The sequence below is a fragment of the Cyanistes caeruleus genome, chromosome 13 (assembly GCF_971803275.1).
Source record: "Cyanistes caeruleus chromosome 13, bCyaCae1.hap1.1, whole genome shotgun sequence".
In the NCBI taxonomy this organism is placed as follows: Eukaryota; Metazoa; Chordata; class Aves; order Passeriformes; family Paridae; genus Cyanistes; species Cyanistes caeruleus.
Genome location: NC_141713.1, coordinates 15,310,559 through 15,328,443, shown reverse-complemented (window position 1 = coordinate 15,328,443; position 17,885 = coordinate 15,310,559). Strand labels below are relative to the sequence as shown.

Here is a 17,885-nt window from a genome sequence, read left to right as displayed (position 1 = left end):
ACTATGCAAGTACAAAATACCAGTTAAAGCACAGAATAGAAAACAAACCACAAAAACTTTCTCTCAAACATTAAAAGAAATCTGATTTTAAACAATACCACTGGGTGAAATTTAAATAAAGACATTAAATGAGATATCTAGTCTCAAATGAACAGCAGAAATATTAACAATTGATGCTTTTCAGGTGACAAATAGAGAAGGAAATTAAGAAAAAGCCAGTATTTCATAGTTATAAGTTTTATTTTGGAAAATGTAAACCTCACTAACCATGCATACAAGTTAAGACAGTATTTTACAGTTCTTAATTTTCTTCCTTTTTTCATTTTTTTCCTTTTATAGTTGCATAGGACATTATCACAATATATAATCTATGCAATACAAAATACATAAAAAGTTACAGCAGAGCAAGAATAGATGAACATATAACTGTACAACTGTAATACTTCAATGTAGTGATTTAAAGAGTTGAAAAGTGAGCCACGGAAGCTTTCATGTGCTGCTGATAAACCTGTACAAGTGAGGATGACACTGGCAGCTTTACAGCTCCCTGCAGCTGGAAGTTTAGCTGTGAACACGTGCACACTCCCCGGCACACGCGTCCCCTGTCCCTTACTCAGGCATGTGCTGCTGGAAAAGCACATGTGCACACACACATATGTCCCCCAAATGTACAATACACAAATAAATGCACCTGTAACCAGAGATGAAACTCAACAAATCTCCAACAGGTTAAAAATCCCAAATGCAATGGCATTTGGATCTAAGAATTTGGTTCAGGCCCATCACTTATATAATGAAATGGATACCTATTTTTGCTCTGTAGACATCCCTTCATTAGTCAGTGTGTAGTATAGACACACTGCTGTGTATTTATGTATACACACATACACTATACAATATACACATATATCTATTTATATATATATGTGCATATGCTTATATAAATCCATATATATAAATATATATATATTTATAAAAACCTATACCAGTGGATGGGCTTTTGCATTCTATATTCTGGCTTATGGGATAGACAAGTATAATTTGGATATTTTCTTCTGCCTAAGGCTATAGCTCTTATCCCCGAGAGTTACAAATACAGATGTTCATCATACCATTCACTGACATAGACTAGATGTTAGCACCCAGTGCACAAACACATGGTGTGATGGAGTAAAAGAGCACCTGAAAGTTAGCTTGTAGGCATGACCTGATGAAATTAGTAAATCTAATAGCGATGAAAAGGCAAAAACAACACCGCACTTGACAAAGTACAAATTCTGTAAGTCACGACGCAGCACTGGAGACGAGCGGTTGTGAAACAGGTATGCTCCTCACACAGCCTGTACTGCCTGGCTGCGTGAGACAAGGAGAGTGCTGAACATCTGGGTGGAGGATAATGAGGTGTAAAGGTGAACAGAGGCTCTCATAGCTACAACTTTTTGTAAGGGTTAACACAGTTAAGAGGGTGGGATACAGACAGGAATTAGGCATTACCATCAAACAGAGGCTTCTGATGACTTGTCATAAATAACTATGCAGTTATGTAAACAGAATCTAGGCATGTATTATAAATGCAAGGAACATTTAATTTGCAGATACCAAAAACTCTCACAAAATCTAGCTGCCAGGAATTTACCAGGACTGCTTTCTAAGAAGCAGGATGAAAACTGAATTCATGTTGCCATTAGGCCTTGGCACAGGGAGAGGTTAATGGAAGGGGTGAATGAGTTTCTAAGAGCATCTTTAGTTTTACTTTGTAGAGAGGTGATGATTTCCACTTGCACCTATTTCCTATAGCAAGGTGGCTCAGCTCAACACTTAGAGAAGTTAGAATCACGGCTGCAGAAAAACAAACTTTCAGGGCTTTCTTAATAATAATAAAGCTGTTGCTATTGTCTGAAAAAAAAAAAAAAAAAAAGAATCATGGCAATGTTGTATTTTGTGAGAACACCTCAACAGATTGCATGGGGAAAAGAGGAGGCAGGAGATGCACACTCCTCCAGATGGAGAAACCTGCACCTTGCCAGAGCAGCATTTCCTGAGTGTGACATGTTTGTTGCTGTGCCAGGAGACCATTTTAGATTATACTGCTGAGTGAAACAACAGAAGGATAAAAATCTGAGGTTAGTTTGGATAAGCACACAGATTTCAAAACATAATTTGAGCTCTTCTGACTTTTCATATCTGCAAAACTCAGGAGGAACCATCATGAGAATGGAGTCTAATGACCTTGCTGATCATAAGATATTTCTAGAAGATGCTAGAAAACCCCAAACTCTCTTTTTTAATATGAAAATATTAAGAGAAGTTTTTGTTCACATTCAATTTTGGAAAATACTAGTGGTTTGGAATTTATCATTTTATCTTAAAATTATAATGTATTAAACTTCTAATGGTGATATTTGAAACCATCTGGAATTTTAAAACACAGTAACTTGACTGTCAGCCTGATACATACTGAGGTATTTACAGCTAAGATGAAAAAACAAAAAAGTTTTAATGACCAGTTTCAGAGTATTTCCTGAAAGTGTTGTTATGTTGGCTATATACAGTCCCATGGTGTTCTCATTAAACAAACTGACTGAACTGGAAAATTGACTCTGAACCAATTTATTTTTTCCTGCTTAAACTTGAAGAATTATTAGCAATATCTATGAAGGATATGAGTAAAATGTTAGTTAACTGTTTGAGTTAAAGATTACATAGTTCTGTGTCCCTCAGAATAGGTTGTCCCATAACCTTTATATCCTATAATCTCAGTACTAATAAAACCTGGTGCAAATACTCCTTCTCCAGGCTAGTAAAACAACCTGTTTGTAATGAATAAACTGATTCATGCCGAATTATTAAGTCCTAAATAAATGAACAGGAGTGGTTCCTCCTTTCCAGAAGATTAAATAATATTCTTGTTGGAAAAGGTGATTTTATAACAAAATTAACTTGGAACATAAAGCCTATAAAGTTTGACAATACTGAGTGCTCCGTTTGATTTTGGTTGTTCCCCCTCTCCTTCATATACCTCTCTTAAGCTATAATGATAATGAGAAATGTATTTGACTTGTTTAGAAGTATGTGCACAAGACACAGAGGACATGTAGAATTCCTTGAGCTAGATATCTGAAATGCCTCTCTACTAACTACAGCACAAGAGCACTTAGAGGAGACACAGAAATGACTGGAATGTGAATTCCTTTTACCTGAATTCTATCAAGTTGTTAAAATTGTGCATTTCAGTACATGAGATTAAAAAAAAATAAGAAAAGGGGAAATCTGTTGAGGCCAACAGATCTGGTTTTCCCCTAACTCCAGAAGTTGGGCAACTCATCACATTAACTCTATTTGTCATCTTGCAAAAAATCCGTACTATGTCCTTTCATTTTCTGTGGAATGAAACGGTAGAATTATACCTCTCACAACTTCCAACTCAAAGGGGGAATTAACAGAGGTGAAAACTGAAGCAAATGAACATGAAAAAATACTGAAACATCTGCACTTGTTTAGACTTACGGTTGTATAGATAAATAGAGTATTTATCTATACAACTAATAGAACATGTAGTATTAGGAATAATGTATATTATGGAAGTACCTATGAAACTATTTGTAAATCTATATTAGCTTCTCACAGTTAACATACAGTACAATAAAACCTTGCAAAACTGGATCACTGCAAAGCAGCAAGTAAGATACAGGTTCATTGGGAATCTGGAGGCATTCACTTAATATCAAATGACAGGTTTGGTGTAGAGAGTTTCTTTCCACCATGCTACACTTAACTGCATTTATAGCCTACAGTAAAAACAGAAAACATGCCAAAATTCCAGAATCAAAAGGACCTGAATTGATAATATGCACCATCAGAGCCAGACAAACCAAGGAAAGTGTATTTGCTGCCAGTGAGGTTTTCAGTACATCAGTATGCTCCTGGTCTTTTCCTATATTTTCTACCAGATAAAATATAAAAATCTACCTCCTTGTGCTCTATCTAGTGTTAAATATTTGAAAGTTATTGAAAACTAGCCAATATTCCCTTTCTTATTAGCAGTTATTCAGAAATAAGAGCACCTTGCTTTATGCTGGTATGTGTACTTTTGAGAAACTTGAAGTAGTGCTGAGCTATAATGTAATTTTATTTTAAACTTAAAAATGCATATTTTATTATTCCAGTCAGAAGATACCTTATGATTTTCACTTCCTTTTATCAACAACCAATTTTGATGCAATGGAAAACGGAAACTATGTCTTTGCCATTTTTTTCTTTCTAAGATACAGCTGTACAGTAGGTAAGTACCTTGATAACAGTTATGGTGGGCATTGGTTCAGTAATGCTATTTCCGTAGTTCATTAAAAAAACAAACAAAACAAAAAAACAACAAAAAACCAAACCAACCAACCAAACAGAAAATCAAAAAAACAACAAAGGAAGAAGAAATAAAGGAAATTGTTCAAGTCAGTGCGGTTCAATTTGCATATTCTATTGGTCCCATACTGAACAGGCAGTGCAGACAGCTTAACAACTTGGAGAGAGTGACAAGAGAATGCCTCCGAGATTCCAGGCCACCTTGCCATAAAATGTTACCCAGTGTAAATTTGTTTTTGATTTGTAAATCTTTGTGATTTAGGTTACTCATTTAAGGCATCCTGTTGAAAAATTTTTCTCAGAATTTTATCTAGCATGAAGCAAACCAACAAACAAGTTTATCAACCTCCCAGAGATTTTTGCAATTGGAAGTTGGTTTTGGAGCATCTTCAGCAAGAAGTGAGAAGACAGCTTGCTACCATAAGCAGAGGGGAGCTCGAAGAAAGACAAGACTCCTTTTTGGACACTCCCCAACACAGGCGTATAATCAGGAAAATGAACAACGGAAGAGTCCGGTACTACATTCCAGTATTGGGTTCGTTTCTGTATTGTTTGCTTGTTTTTTATTTTTTCCCCAGTGTGTGAAAGAATCTAACAAAAAGCTTCTGAGTGCAATTATATTTACAGAGTAAGGCCGTGGTTAGGGTGTGTCTTCATTGTAATTATTGTGTAACATAAATATCCATCCCTGAGAAAGGAGAAGGGGGACACAAATCCAACACAGTTGTTTTTTAAGTGTATGTATGCTTATATTGTGCAATCCGGTTTTACAAACTAGTTTGACACCTGAGGTGAATTAAGCGGATTTTTTTCCCTTTTTTTTTTTTAGATTTTTTTTCATTTTCTTATAAAGAATAATGAAGAGGATCCATAAATGGTTGCGAAATATATGAAATATTGAGACAGCAGGAGTCACTAAGTGTAACATGTAAGTTTGTCTGTCCATGAGGTTAGAATAGCCACTTGTGTGGTTGGGTAAAGAAAATATGACTAAAAATTGCAGTGGGAGGCAGCTATTTACTGATTTTTAAAAAGAGAGGGTGGGAACTGAAGGAGGGGAAGCAACAGAGTTTTTTAAATGTGTGCAACACAAACAAAACTCCACGTTAGGCATTAGAGGCAAAGTGCTGACATCCAGTGCAGGTAGTCTATGGGGAGCTGGCGGGGCTGATGGTAGGGCTGGAGGCGTCCGAGCGGCTGTAGTCACTGACCGAGCCTGTCCTGGAGCCGCTGCCGCTCCTCCTCTTCAGCATGCTGGGGTGGAAGTTGGCGTGGCGCCGGGCGTGTTTGGTCAGGTGGTCGCTGCGCATGAAGCGTTTGTCACAAAGCGGGCAGCTGAACTTCTTCTCCCCGGTGTGAGTGCGGTAGTGCCGGGCCAGCTCGTCCGAGCGAGCAAACTTCTTGTTACAGCCCTGCCAGTTGCATTCGAAAGGCCGCTCACCTGCGGGGAGCAAACACGGCACGGTTAGAAGGGAGAGCAGTGTTTTGCATTTTTCTGTATGCAGAATATAGAATAAAGAGGTTGGAAGCAGGGTGGATACCACTTGGCACTAAGTGGATGGGGGTGTTACCCTCTGCCAGAGGAGGCTGCTGTGGTATTCCAGCCCATTAATTAATCTAAGTGATTAAAAAATGCTGTTAGTCAGACTAGTAATATACCTTATTTGATATTTGGGTCTTCAGGGATGCTGGACTCCTGATCCTTTAACAGGTATCTCATATCTCTTGTGGTCTGTTGAACTTTATTACTTAATAAATATCTGTACTGAGCTCTGTCGTATATTCACTTGTTCCTCTAAGCTGTCCCTGTGTGTCTGAGTGCTGAAGTTCAGAAGGTACAGTGAGGTCTTCTTCTTCAACTATTTTAAAAATCATGGTAAAAATGCAAAATGGCAATTTTGATGCACTGGATGTGAGGCTCTCACCTTGTATTCTCCAAGCCATGCCTGTGTTTTCTCCATTTGCTACAAAGCACTAAATTTTCCCTTGCTCACTGACTTGGGTCTCGCTCAGAAGTGAGGCAGGGAGCACTGTATTCCAGTGGGGGACAGGTGTCACCTTGAAGGTACCAGCCTTTTTTTGAACAGTTAACATAAACCCCACAAGCTGTGGCAATTAAACCTGAAGCAATGGCCAGTGAGCTGACAGAAAGAGCGATGTGGTGACCTGGTGCAGTTCTGAACAGACCTCAGACATGGCACAGATGCTTGGTGCTGTTTTAGAGCTGTGCATTGTGGTAGATGTGCAGCCTAGGAAGCTCTGCACAGGCTGCACACAGAAGTAGCGTGGTTGTTGGGTAGATGGGTATCTGGAATCTCTTCCCAGCTTCATCACCGATGTGCTGCATAGCTTGGGCACCTCATATTATCTGCTTCCATCCTTAGTTTCCCAATTTCATAAAAACGAACACATGAAATTTGCTGTCTACTACTTCTGCTTACTGGTTTGATTCTTACTGTCACTGAGTCTGAACATCACACAATCTTTAATTGTTATTAATTGAGAACATCTTATCTTATCTTATCTTTTATTATCTTATCTTATTCTTTTGTGACTACATAAATACATAGACTTAGCATTTTTTGTAGCTGTGATTTTAATAACTTCTTACTTGCACTAATCCTAATGTTTCTAATTCTGAATAGCCTGTTCAAGAGGCCCAGAAAGCTATATAAATTCTGGGCCAAAATGAGAAATAAAAGTTGTCTTCACAGTACACTAAATAGGAAATAAAGAAAGAAATTAGCCTCCTGGAGAAATTTGATACACCTTAATTAAAACTGTCTGAGATTAAAATTGATCCCAGAATATCTTCAATCTAAGCAGCCAACAATCTGCTTTAAATTCGCAGATTTGACAATAATATTTATCTCCAGAATCTGCTGAGAATGCTCCTGCTCAGAAAAATAGTTTTATAGGTTCCTTTTCTCTCTGTTTATGAGGCCTTCAAGATACTTCAGCCAAATCTCAGTGTCTCAAGGAACAGACAAGCAAACCTTTTTAAAATAAGATTTTGTTTAAGAATCTGGAGAAAGCAACCATTTCCTTGATTATATAGGAGAAAGACCAAGGCTCCTTAAAACCAATTGTTCTTAAGCACATTTGGTGGATTTCATGACATCTAAACCCACAAAGCATAATGCAATGGTTGCATCTGTGCAGTACACAAAGATATTGTCGTACGGAGAACCGCGACCACCCCGCATAAGGCAGCAAAGATGAACAGAACTGTGGCTTCCCCTGATGTAAAGCCTAAAAAACTCAGGGTTCCACAAATGAATTTAAGAATAAAACCACAACCAACTGGATTTAAAGGATACCAGTCTTGTTGCTTAAAATAACCCATGCAAATCCATCCAATGTCCTCCTTAGCTTTGTCCTGCCTGCAAACTGTCAGGGACTGAGCTCTCCATCTGCTGCTAGAAATGGGGAACAAATGTATTTTGGCTGTTTGTCATATCCAGTCATATATCCAGAATATATTCTTAGATACATTGCTGCATGTCAGGGAGATGCCTGTGGTGTGACAGCCCTGTTGTCTGACCACATTCACGGGTCTTGTCCCTATGTTTTAGTCATACTACAGATATACATCTAAGAGGACTTTAGAACCCTTGCGAAGAAGGGCAGCGAGGCATGGTCTGAGGGGTAAATCTGGCCTGCAGAATCAGAATTCCTCATCCCTGAACTATGGCATCAGTTTTTGATAACACAATGGCCTTTAGAGGTTTCTATTGCCTGAGTTCACATCTCTGCTTATTTTCATTACAAATGGTATCAGTAAACATTCTCCACTAGAAGAACTGTCCCATGAAATGAGTTCTTTCAGACAAGGAAGGCAAAAGTTTTCTTGCAATGTTTTGCATCTGCTGTTGACACCACCATGAAGCACAAGCAAAATGGTCCCTTCTGTTTCGATCAGTTTAATGGCACCAGCTGCTCCTGTCCATGAGTCTAGCGTTTGGGAGCCAGCAGTACACACAACATTCTAGTTCCTGAAGAGAGGGATGGTTCTGAGGCAGGATTGTGTAAGCTCAGTGTTATCCAGCACTAGCAGGTAATGAAGGTATTGTGTAACTTATCTCCCCTTCTCCTTACTGCACGTCTGCACAGCAGATCTGGATGAGAACATTCAGTTTCCCACTCATCTGATTTGATGTTGATAATGGTGAGGATTTGGGTGCTGAGCCAAAAAAATGTGGTCCACTATATTTCTACCATCCCTGTTCTTCTCCTTCCTAGGGACTATTTTCCCTTTCAGTCCTCCCTAGTCTTGATTTTATATCTTCTTGGTACTTGTCTTTAAGATTCTTGGCCAAGTGATTTTCCACTGACAGCTGGTATCACTCTAGTAGTGGCAACAGTTCTCTAGAGTACTTCCCAGCTTTGTTGAGGTCTAGCAATCCCTCTTCAAAGAAAAACTGTATTGTGAGGAAATGCTGGATGCCTTGTGTGAAGATATAAGAGTCATTATTGTTCATAAAAAATTAGTACACAGTCTGGAACAAAGTTGCTGGAGGGTATTAATTAAGGCAAGACCCAGCTGCTGCTCCAAAACCACACATGGAAATTCACAGTCTGTCATCATTCTCATCTCTCAAACAGAAGGGATGTGGTTTTCTGTGCAGGTAAGTTATATAAATGTTCTTTTACCAGCAGTAAAGCAATCAACAGAATGAGAGATTATATGAATTGATTGCCTAATCTCATTAGGGAACATGCAGCCACAGTACAATGTTCCTGCATAAGCAGTAACCCATGGACATGTTGTACTCTACAGAGAGCTTTCACCATTAAAATGGCTGTAACGTGGCAATAAGGATTCTTTCAGCTCCATTTCAGGCAATGTTGAAGTCAGAATTTTACTTTTATACACTGAGTGAAGAATTTGATCTTACAGATAATTGTAGAAGTGTTTTAAAGTATATTAGATGTGGCAGGAAACACATCAAGCATGTGAATATGTATACTGGGAATTTTAATGCCGTGCCTTGGCAGCAGCAGTATCGTTGTGCATTATGAGCCTTACTAACAGGTCTCCAAGAGTCCTAAGTTTCCAAAAGATCAAGATGCTTGAAAACTAATTTATCAAAATGCAACCCTGTCTTCTTTATCTTTGGAGAGGCAGGCAAGAGATGCCTTTAAAACATAAAGAATACTGTTAATTATTTTCTCACCATTTTAAATAGGTTTGGATATCCATGTTCCAAATCCTACTGAATGGCAAGCTTTCTAGCTCCTTTGCCAGGGCAAGTGACATCTAACGTGTGTTTAAGTTACACAAACTGATGGAAAAACATCACATCTAAGAATTAGATTGAGCTGATCTCAACTGAAAATTACACCACCAAGAACATTTTTGGTTTTATCCTGGACTCCATCCAGTCCAAACAAAAAAGCAGGTAGTGTAAAGCCTCATTAAGAAACTTGCAGTGCTCACCAAGTGGAAGTACGTGAGCTCTGCAGGTGCACTGAGTTCTGAATTCCTTTCAGGGGCACAAGTCTTGCTGCTCATATTGTCTAGCAGAGCAGCCTGCCAAAGGAAACCCAGAGTTGCCTGGGCTATAGAAACAGGATTAAAAAAATGCACCTCTATCCTCTCTTGCTGGAAAGAATTCAGAAGCAACTAGAGCCAGCCTGTTCTTATGATATTGCATAAAGGTCCTTTGTATTATTCTGTATTTTTCAATCATTATATAGTGAGGCAACTGTATGTGGTTATGGGAAACAAAAACTACAGAGATGGTGGCACCAGATCTGATGTCTACTGAGCTTGATTTGTACAATCCTTTTAGTGCACATATAATTTTAAGGACTCTTTTCCTATATACTGAGCCTCCTGTACAGACCCTGGAGTAATCTGCTTCCTGCTTCACCAATTCATCTGCCAGCATCTGAATATGAATTAAAAAGAATAGCAAGTACTCTATAGGCATAAGTATACTTTAAAAATAACCTACTAATGACTGAAATGCCCAGTTTGAGACAATTAACCATTTTCCCACTTAAAATGCAAACCTTAAGCAATTGTATGTGAAGAATTTGAAGTGTCATATCCACTGCCCTACAGATTAGAGTATTATCAAGTCAAACCACATACCAGGGCCTATATTTTTTTCAATTTAACTCATGTAATAGCTCTGCACATTATGTTAGCATCTTCAAGCACATGTCAAGCCCATGCAGTAACACAGAAATCTGTATCCTGGGAATTCCACAAATGTCTGCAAAACCAGAAACAGTAAACCAGAAACAATTTTCTGTGATCTTTAATCTGTTCTGCTGCTTCCCAGAACAGGGTTGAATGTTGTTATAAAAACAGACTAGAAGCCTGATCATGCCACTGTGTGCTATTCTTATATTTCTACATTTTCATATACATAATTAAGAGTATATTTGGAAACACAGATCAGCAGGCTGGGTGGGGAGGATGAGGGGCAGACAGTTAAATAGAGATGTGACTGAAGAGGCCTTCCTCCAGGAGAGGAAATGCTATCCTGGGAAAAACATTCAGCCAAGCAGACTATGTTCTTTGAGACTGGGCTGTTACGAGGAAAGGTCATCCTTCAATAGTACTGATATGTATTTATGGCTTATTTTAATTTCTGATATTCTCTCGTTTATAAAAAAAGTCCTTTTGCATGGTCAAATAACAAATCTGTAATCTCAGTGCAAGAGAGAATGTGGCTTTGATGTTAGCCAAACAGTGGTTTCTTTATCAAGTACTTAAAAAGGGATCTAAAATTTCCTAAACCTCACAATTTCAAATTCCTATAAAATGAAAGCATTTAGTTTTATATTAATGATTTTGGCGGTGATATTTCATAACCAAATAAGCCAAATGCAATTGGGTTTTTTGCATCTGCTTTTGTGTCTGTCCAACAGCTTTGGAGCATCTTGGCCACCTTCACACACATCTAACACAGGTAGCAAATTCAGCAATATTAAGCTTCACTATTTCCAGGGAAATGAGGGTATTTTAGTATTCTCACTGAAAAGTCATAGGCTGAATTAGACTGTCACTAAATGCCAGAAACCCAGTGTGGAAGTGTGTTATGAATGTCCAGATCCAAGAAGGACTCTGGTTAGAATTCCCATGTTACTGGACACTGGCACATAACAGTCCCCGTGCCCCTAGGACACACAGCAACAGCAACAGCAGCTAGGTTGCATTAGGAGCTGCAGACAGAAGCACACAAAGTCCTGCTAATTCCATTATCTATCATGTGACCGTTTTTTAGGAACTGGAGTTCTCAGAATTCCAGCAGGCACAAACGCAGACATCTACAAAGTTCATTCACTTTGCAGTGTGCACGTCTTTATTTTGACCTTAACAAATCCAGTCACTGCATTTATAAATTACTGGATCTTATGTTTTCTGTGTGCATAGGAAACTATTACTGAGCAGGAGTGCAACAGCTATCATAACATCCATGACTGAAATCCTTGGTTTATTTTCTGTACCTTAACATTTTAATTGAGTTATTTAGACATGTATGAATGTTTCTTGGAAGGGGAATTTCCAAGTGGCAAGTTTATATTTGAAGTCAAAGTGTGTTACCGTTTGCTGTGGAAGTGTTTGTATTACGGCATCTGGGAGCACAGATTACACCCTGTAATTTATCTGTTACAACCACAGTAACTAGAACAACTCAAATAGCAAATGACAAGCTCACACAGTCAGATACTATAATGATAACAGCTACAATGCCAGGGAAATATAAGTAGAGAAAAATTCCTACCTTAGCCTTAACCACAGACACGTCTGTCTGAGAACCGAAATAGCTCATTTGGTATGTCCCATGCAGATATCTGGTCCTCTTAAAAAAATTAACACTCACTTTTACCAAAATGGAAACCATTTTTTTTAAAGGAGATTGTATTCTATTGTTTATATTCTCTGCTTTTATTTCAAACTTGTTCAATAATGTCTTAAAAACACCATTTATATTAATTTTAGCTACCTAACTGTACTTTTATCAGCCACATTTGCTTTTCTTTTGTCAAAGCAGAATCATTCAAGCCTATTCCATCTTTTTTATTCCCCAGGATACTCCATCACATAATCTTTCTATTGTCTAAAATACGCATTTCATAGTTTTACTGAATCTCTTTTCAAATAGGGGTGCTCAAGCTGAACTGCTCCAAGGATCTATAGCTTAGCATTTTTAAAATATCCATGTTTTTTATCCCGCATTTTTGCACAGTGAATTAAGAATATGAAATTTGAACCTGCTAGCTTTACCAAGAAATTTTCTGCCTGCCATTTTAACTCCTGATTGACTCCAGTTCTTGCTTCATCTCTGCTGCACATCACTGTACGTACAGTAAATTAAGCTCTGTGTTCCACTCTCAGCTGAAACCTAGTTTCAGACCATTTCACTCAAACAGTCAGCAAGTAGCTAGAAATTATGTTTCAGGATCTAGAAAATAAATTTTACAGCAAATCTGCTTTAAAATGAAATGGCCACAAAGCTAATAAAAAGAAATATTGCTATATCCTTTGCTAATGTTTTGAATGGAAAAGGGAAATAAAGGCTAAAACTACATGGATAACTTTTTTCCTGCTCAGCTGAAAAATTTAAGAAACCCATTGAATTGCAGAAGAATTTTGCAAAAAAACCCACCCATAGTAATTTTATTTTTAGTTGATCAAAATGTTTTACTTCTTTTGGTATGGATTTTGTAACATTATTTAAATTCCTTTAGCTTTGGGGACAGTTTTCAAGACAATGATGATGTTAATCTGAAATGAATTAATAAAACTCACTAACACATAATTTTTCTGAAACAAAAAAAGTCAGTCTAAACAATTTGCTGACTAGTGGTCAGTGAAAAACTGTTCACCAAAAAATGTAGTTCCTGTAGTTCTTGCTAGTAAAGAAATACAATTTTTTAAATATATTCTTCATTAACATTTCTTGGCAGCTTTCTATCCATGGTGATTAAATGCTTGACATTTTTATTAAGTGACTAACTGGAGATCTGATCTTCGAAGGGAACAATTTCCTTTGTGCTTTCAACTTCCACTAAACTCCCTGTGTTTATAAGCACAAGGGAATTCCAAAGACAGCCGAGGGTAAGGACCATGAAAGTCTATCTTCCACTTCACAGAGAAATCTTGGAATAGATTTTAGATCTGTGCTGAAAATGTGACTTAGAATATGACCTGTGGCATTACAGTATGACCCAAAAAGTCTTGGATGATTCCATACATCACATTAAGTACAAGAAATATTCTCTGGTGTTCTGCTGAGCTGCTTTCACTTCCTTGTACTTTTGTCCTCTGGAGTCATTTTGCAAACTGGTGGTAAAGTGATGCAGCCTTCAAAACACTGAGTCTATTTTGAGTTCTCCCTTCAAAGAGCACAAAGATGTATTAATGTACCACACACTGCCATGGCAAAGAAACAACCAACCCAAAGACTAGAAAGACTTTCCCTTGCTAGAAAGACCAAGCATATTTTACAAATATGTATTTTTATAATCTTATTTGCACTGATACAGTATAATTCCATAGACACATAGTGAATTTTGTTTGGTTTTCTTCTCTGTAGCTATGTTCACACTGTTGTTCCTTTCTGCTAGACAGTACTCCAAAGCACAGGTAATCCTGCTGGGCAATTGAGAAATTAAATTCTTTCCCATCAACTGAAGATCATAAGAAAGCCATTAAAATCCCTTCATGATTTCCAGTTTGAATTCACATCTGTAGACTCGAGCACTGAGATGCTACTTGTTTTACTGCACCCTTGCACTTGATACATAATGCTTGTCAAAGCCAATATTTGGCTTTCTTCTTTGCAGTTTGCCACTTCCTGGTTTCAGAAGAGTTCATGCTTTATCTCTTCCTTACACAACCCCTCCCTGTGTTGTGTGTTCCTTTCTCTTTTGAAACTACAAAAAATCAGCTGCACTAGGCCAGGGCTTTGTGAAGCTCCGAAGTCAATTATACAGACTACATCAAAACACAGCTGGGGTGGGTGGGTAAGTTAAATATGTGAAAGAGTTTTTCTCTTGTAACACAACCAGAGGGACAAAATCACTAAGGTGAGTTTAGCATTCAAGATTCCTTCATTTTATTATGGGGCATAGATATATGGACACAAATCTTTGAAATCATTCTTTGTAGAAGTAACTGGAGTATTTAAAGCTAGCTCAGCGAAGAAGCTGAACTAGGTGAGTAACGCATTAAACCAACAGCACCACCATAACTTTTTGAATAATTAATTAACCTGGCCATCCACTCATCACTTAGGTATGAACGTGTGCATCTGGTGACATGATTTGATGCATCAGAAGAATCCAGTGCAATAGAAAAGCCAGCAGAAAGGCAACTCTGAAAGTGAAGGCTGAGAAAGGCGGGGGTGAGGGAACAGAGACGTGTAATGTCTTAAACACTCCTATGGCTCAGGGAATCCTCATCACTCTTCTAAGAAAGGGTCACAAATCATCTGCAATTACTAGCAAAATGATGGGAGATCACTTAGTAAAAGGTGATGAGGGTTTGGTTTTTCTCCCCTCCCCAGCTTCCCACCAGAAACCTGCTAGGAGCCACAACAAAGAAGGAAAGAATCAATCTTCTTGTTGGTATCTAGAATACTGAAATTTAGCAAAACAGCTCTAAATCCTTAGCAAGGTGTTTTTGTGGGACTTAGGGTTGATCACATACAAGTTGTAGTAAAAGCAATTCCTCGGATGTAGACTTGCTCATTGATACTCCAGGTAAGACACGTTAGGTAAGGAGGAGATGCATGCGTGTCTTTTCCTTACAGAAATATAATGAGTATGAAGGATGTTCCCCACATCTCACAGGGCAGGCAGTTTTCTTTTCATGGCTAGAAAAAACCTTCGTGGCAGCAACTGCATTACTGCTGTATCTTCCAGGAGGCCTTGTGAAAATCTACATAAATAGTAATTCTCTTGACCCTTTTCTGTCATATTTGCTGTAGTTTTGCTATGTGACTATACTGATAGCGTGGACACTTTAAACAAACTACCAGTAGAGAAACACCTGCTAGTCTGTAAAGCTGTGATCAATCAAAACTTTAGCCATCTCCTACAAAGGTAGGAATCCACCATCCAGAAAAACAGTAATTTACAGAATTGCATGAGATGGGGTTTACAATGCATACAATTTCAAAAACAAGGCATTAATCTCCTTATAGTTCTATATAGATTCATTGTTACCCAATGCTCTTTGTGCATTGTTTTAATCCTGAAGCCTGTAGTTCACTATTTCACTCTCTTTCTTAAAAGTTTTGACACATGACCAAAATGGAGACCTCTCATCTAGGAAAAGGGAGCCATCTGAGCCATTAGGATACCCAGGAGGCTGGAAACACACCCAACTAGCAGGGACAATTTCCCTATCTAGGTGAGTGCAGACTGGAATGGACCCTGTCTGCCCCTCAGGAATAACTCCTATTGATCGTGCTTCCATTAAGTGCAATGCCTTTGCTTACATGGACTTCGGCCACATCCAATTACAAAAGCAGCATTTTTTAACCTTCTTTCTGGAATATATGGGTAAATGAAGTTCTTACACTGAATAACAATGACAAGCCCAACTTAAAAAATGAAAGGCAACAGCTTTAGTGACAGAGAATTTATATTCTAAAAATAATGCAAACTAAATGCTTGGCCTTTTATCAAAGTGAAGTAGTGGCAATTGATGTATATAATCTCTGTCCACTTACTGGATCTCCTTTTCTCCTTATCTCTGAAGCATTAAATCCTAAACCAGTGCTCAGTAAAACAGCTTCAATCCACTAATTCAAAAGAGCAGCAACTTCCACTTGATTTTCTCTCTCCTGTGGCTTGTTCCGAAGAATGGAGATCAATAGTTGACCCTTTGACTTTGCACTTAAATGCCAGATAATTAAATTGTGTTATGCTGAAATGATGAAGTGATGAATTCTGGGGAGAGGAAGATGTATCTTAGCTATGTGTCATTTGCAAACCACACTGAAGTATGACACTCAGCAAAGAAGGGAACTCTGAAATTTAGTATAGTAGCCCTTTAATTACTGTATTTCTCTGATTTTTTTATACTCAGCTCTATGAATGTAACAAATAAGGGTGATTATTTAAATATCTACTGTGATTAGAAAATAAAAAGCCACTGTAAAAGAGCCTCTGAACACATCTAGGTATTACTGAATGATAAAACTAAATGGCAGTGATTTTTTTTCCATTTCCATTGGTCAATTACACTTTTAAATAAATACACTTGAAAAGAATACTGGGGTTGAAAACCAAAAAAATCGATGTTCTAATCAGCAAATCTGACCTATTGCATCACCCCAGCAAAGGAATTTCAGCCTAGAATTCTTGCCTTGAGCCAAAAATTTGTTGTTTAAGGGACTTTCTTCATTCCTTTCATACAAAGATTGTGGCTTCAGCATAGGTCAGAAAAGTCTGGCCTCTTAAAACAGACTGACATTGATGAAGGTATGTGGGATTTTGTTCTTTTTCTCTCTTGTTGATGAGCCAACTCAAACCTTTTAAAGTGACAAGGGACTGGAGGAGGGCCCTCTAAATCCACATAATAATAAGCACTGTTTTTATTGAATAAGTCCAGTTAAAATCGAAGGGAATAATGTGGCCCTCGATGAATGCATACACTGGACTAAGGCCTTGTTCAGTCACCTGAGGTCTCGTGTTACTCCTATTGCAGCACGCTAGCAATGCTGATTCGTTGTCTGCTACAGGCTGATTTCAGCTGCACCACTCACACTCTTTTAGAGCAAACAAGGTGATTAATGACAGTGTTATCCAGACAGCAACTGAAGCCAAGAAAACAAACTCCCCAGACTTGATTCTTTCTCCTCCAGGAGGGAAAAATGTCCTTCTGATAGTGAAACAACAGATCCAAATGTATCTACAGGGAAGGTGCAATTAAGGTACAGAAACAAAAGGTTTCCATTACAGGCTCCTGTCTGGATCCTTCCTGTGCTACTTCAGAATTGCTCAGTCTATTACCTAGCCTACTCTGCAAACCCAGAACAGCTCCAGGTCAGACATCTGACTGTTAACAGCTGCATGGGAGCTCTAGAGTATGACACTCCTTGGCATCCCATCCTTCTTCAGCCCATTCTTTACAGTGGACAGAAATATTACATTCTCACTATAGGACACTTGCACCCCTCCTTCCAACCTGAGAATTTCTCTTTGCGAAACCCAGGATTATGTGTGCCAACAGAGCTCACAGGCTCTCAAGTCATTCATTCAGTGGTGTGGTCATTGCAGAGAGGAATTATATATGTATGAATGAATGAACAAATAGGTATTCATAAGTCAAATGGTAGGAACCAAAAATGGCACACAGTGACTTCTTAGTGTCATAACTTCTTTCACAAGATTCTTTTGCAAACATATCTCCATGGATAAAAACTTGAAGATGCTCATATTGCAAGAAGGCTTGAAATCAAACTGAAACTTCACAAACCATCCCTGTCTGTACAATGACTTGAGGAAAAACCTCTGCAGTGGCTTAGACTGCTTTCAATGAAAGTCTCCCTCAC

The 17,885-nt window shown here is 38.2% G+C and overlaps 1 protein-coding gene across 1 annotated transcript in view; it reads right to left on the bottom strand.

Moving 5' to 3' along the window:
• Positions 1-221: 221 nt before the first annotated feature.
• The window catches only part of KLF13 (KLF transcription factor 13), a 33,592-nt gene continuing 15,928 nt past the window's right edge, over positions 222-17,885 (bottom strand). Inside the window, exon 2 of the mRNA XM_023934148.2 lies at positions 222-5,800. Within this exon, the coding sequence (XP_023789916.1) occupies positions 5,508-5,800 (293 nt within the window). The 3' untranslated portion in view covers positions 222-5,507. The remainder of the gene's footprint in view (positions 5,801-17,885) is intronic.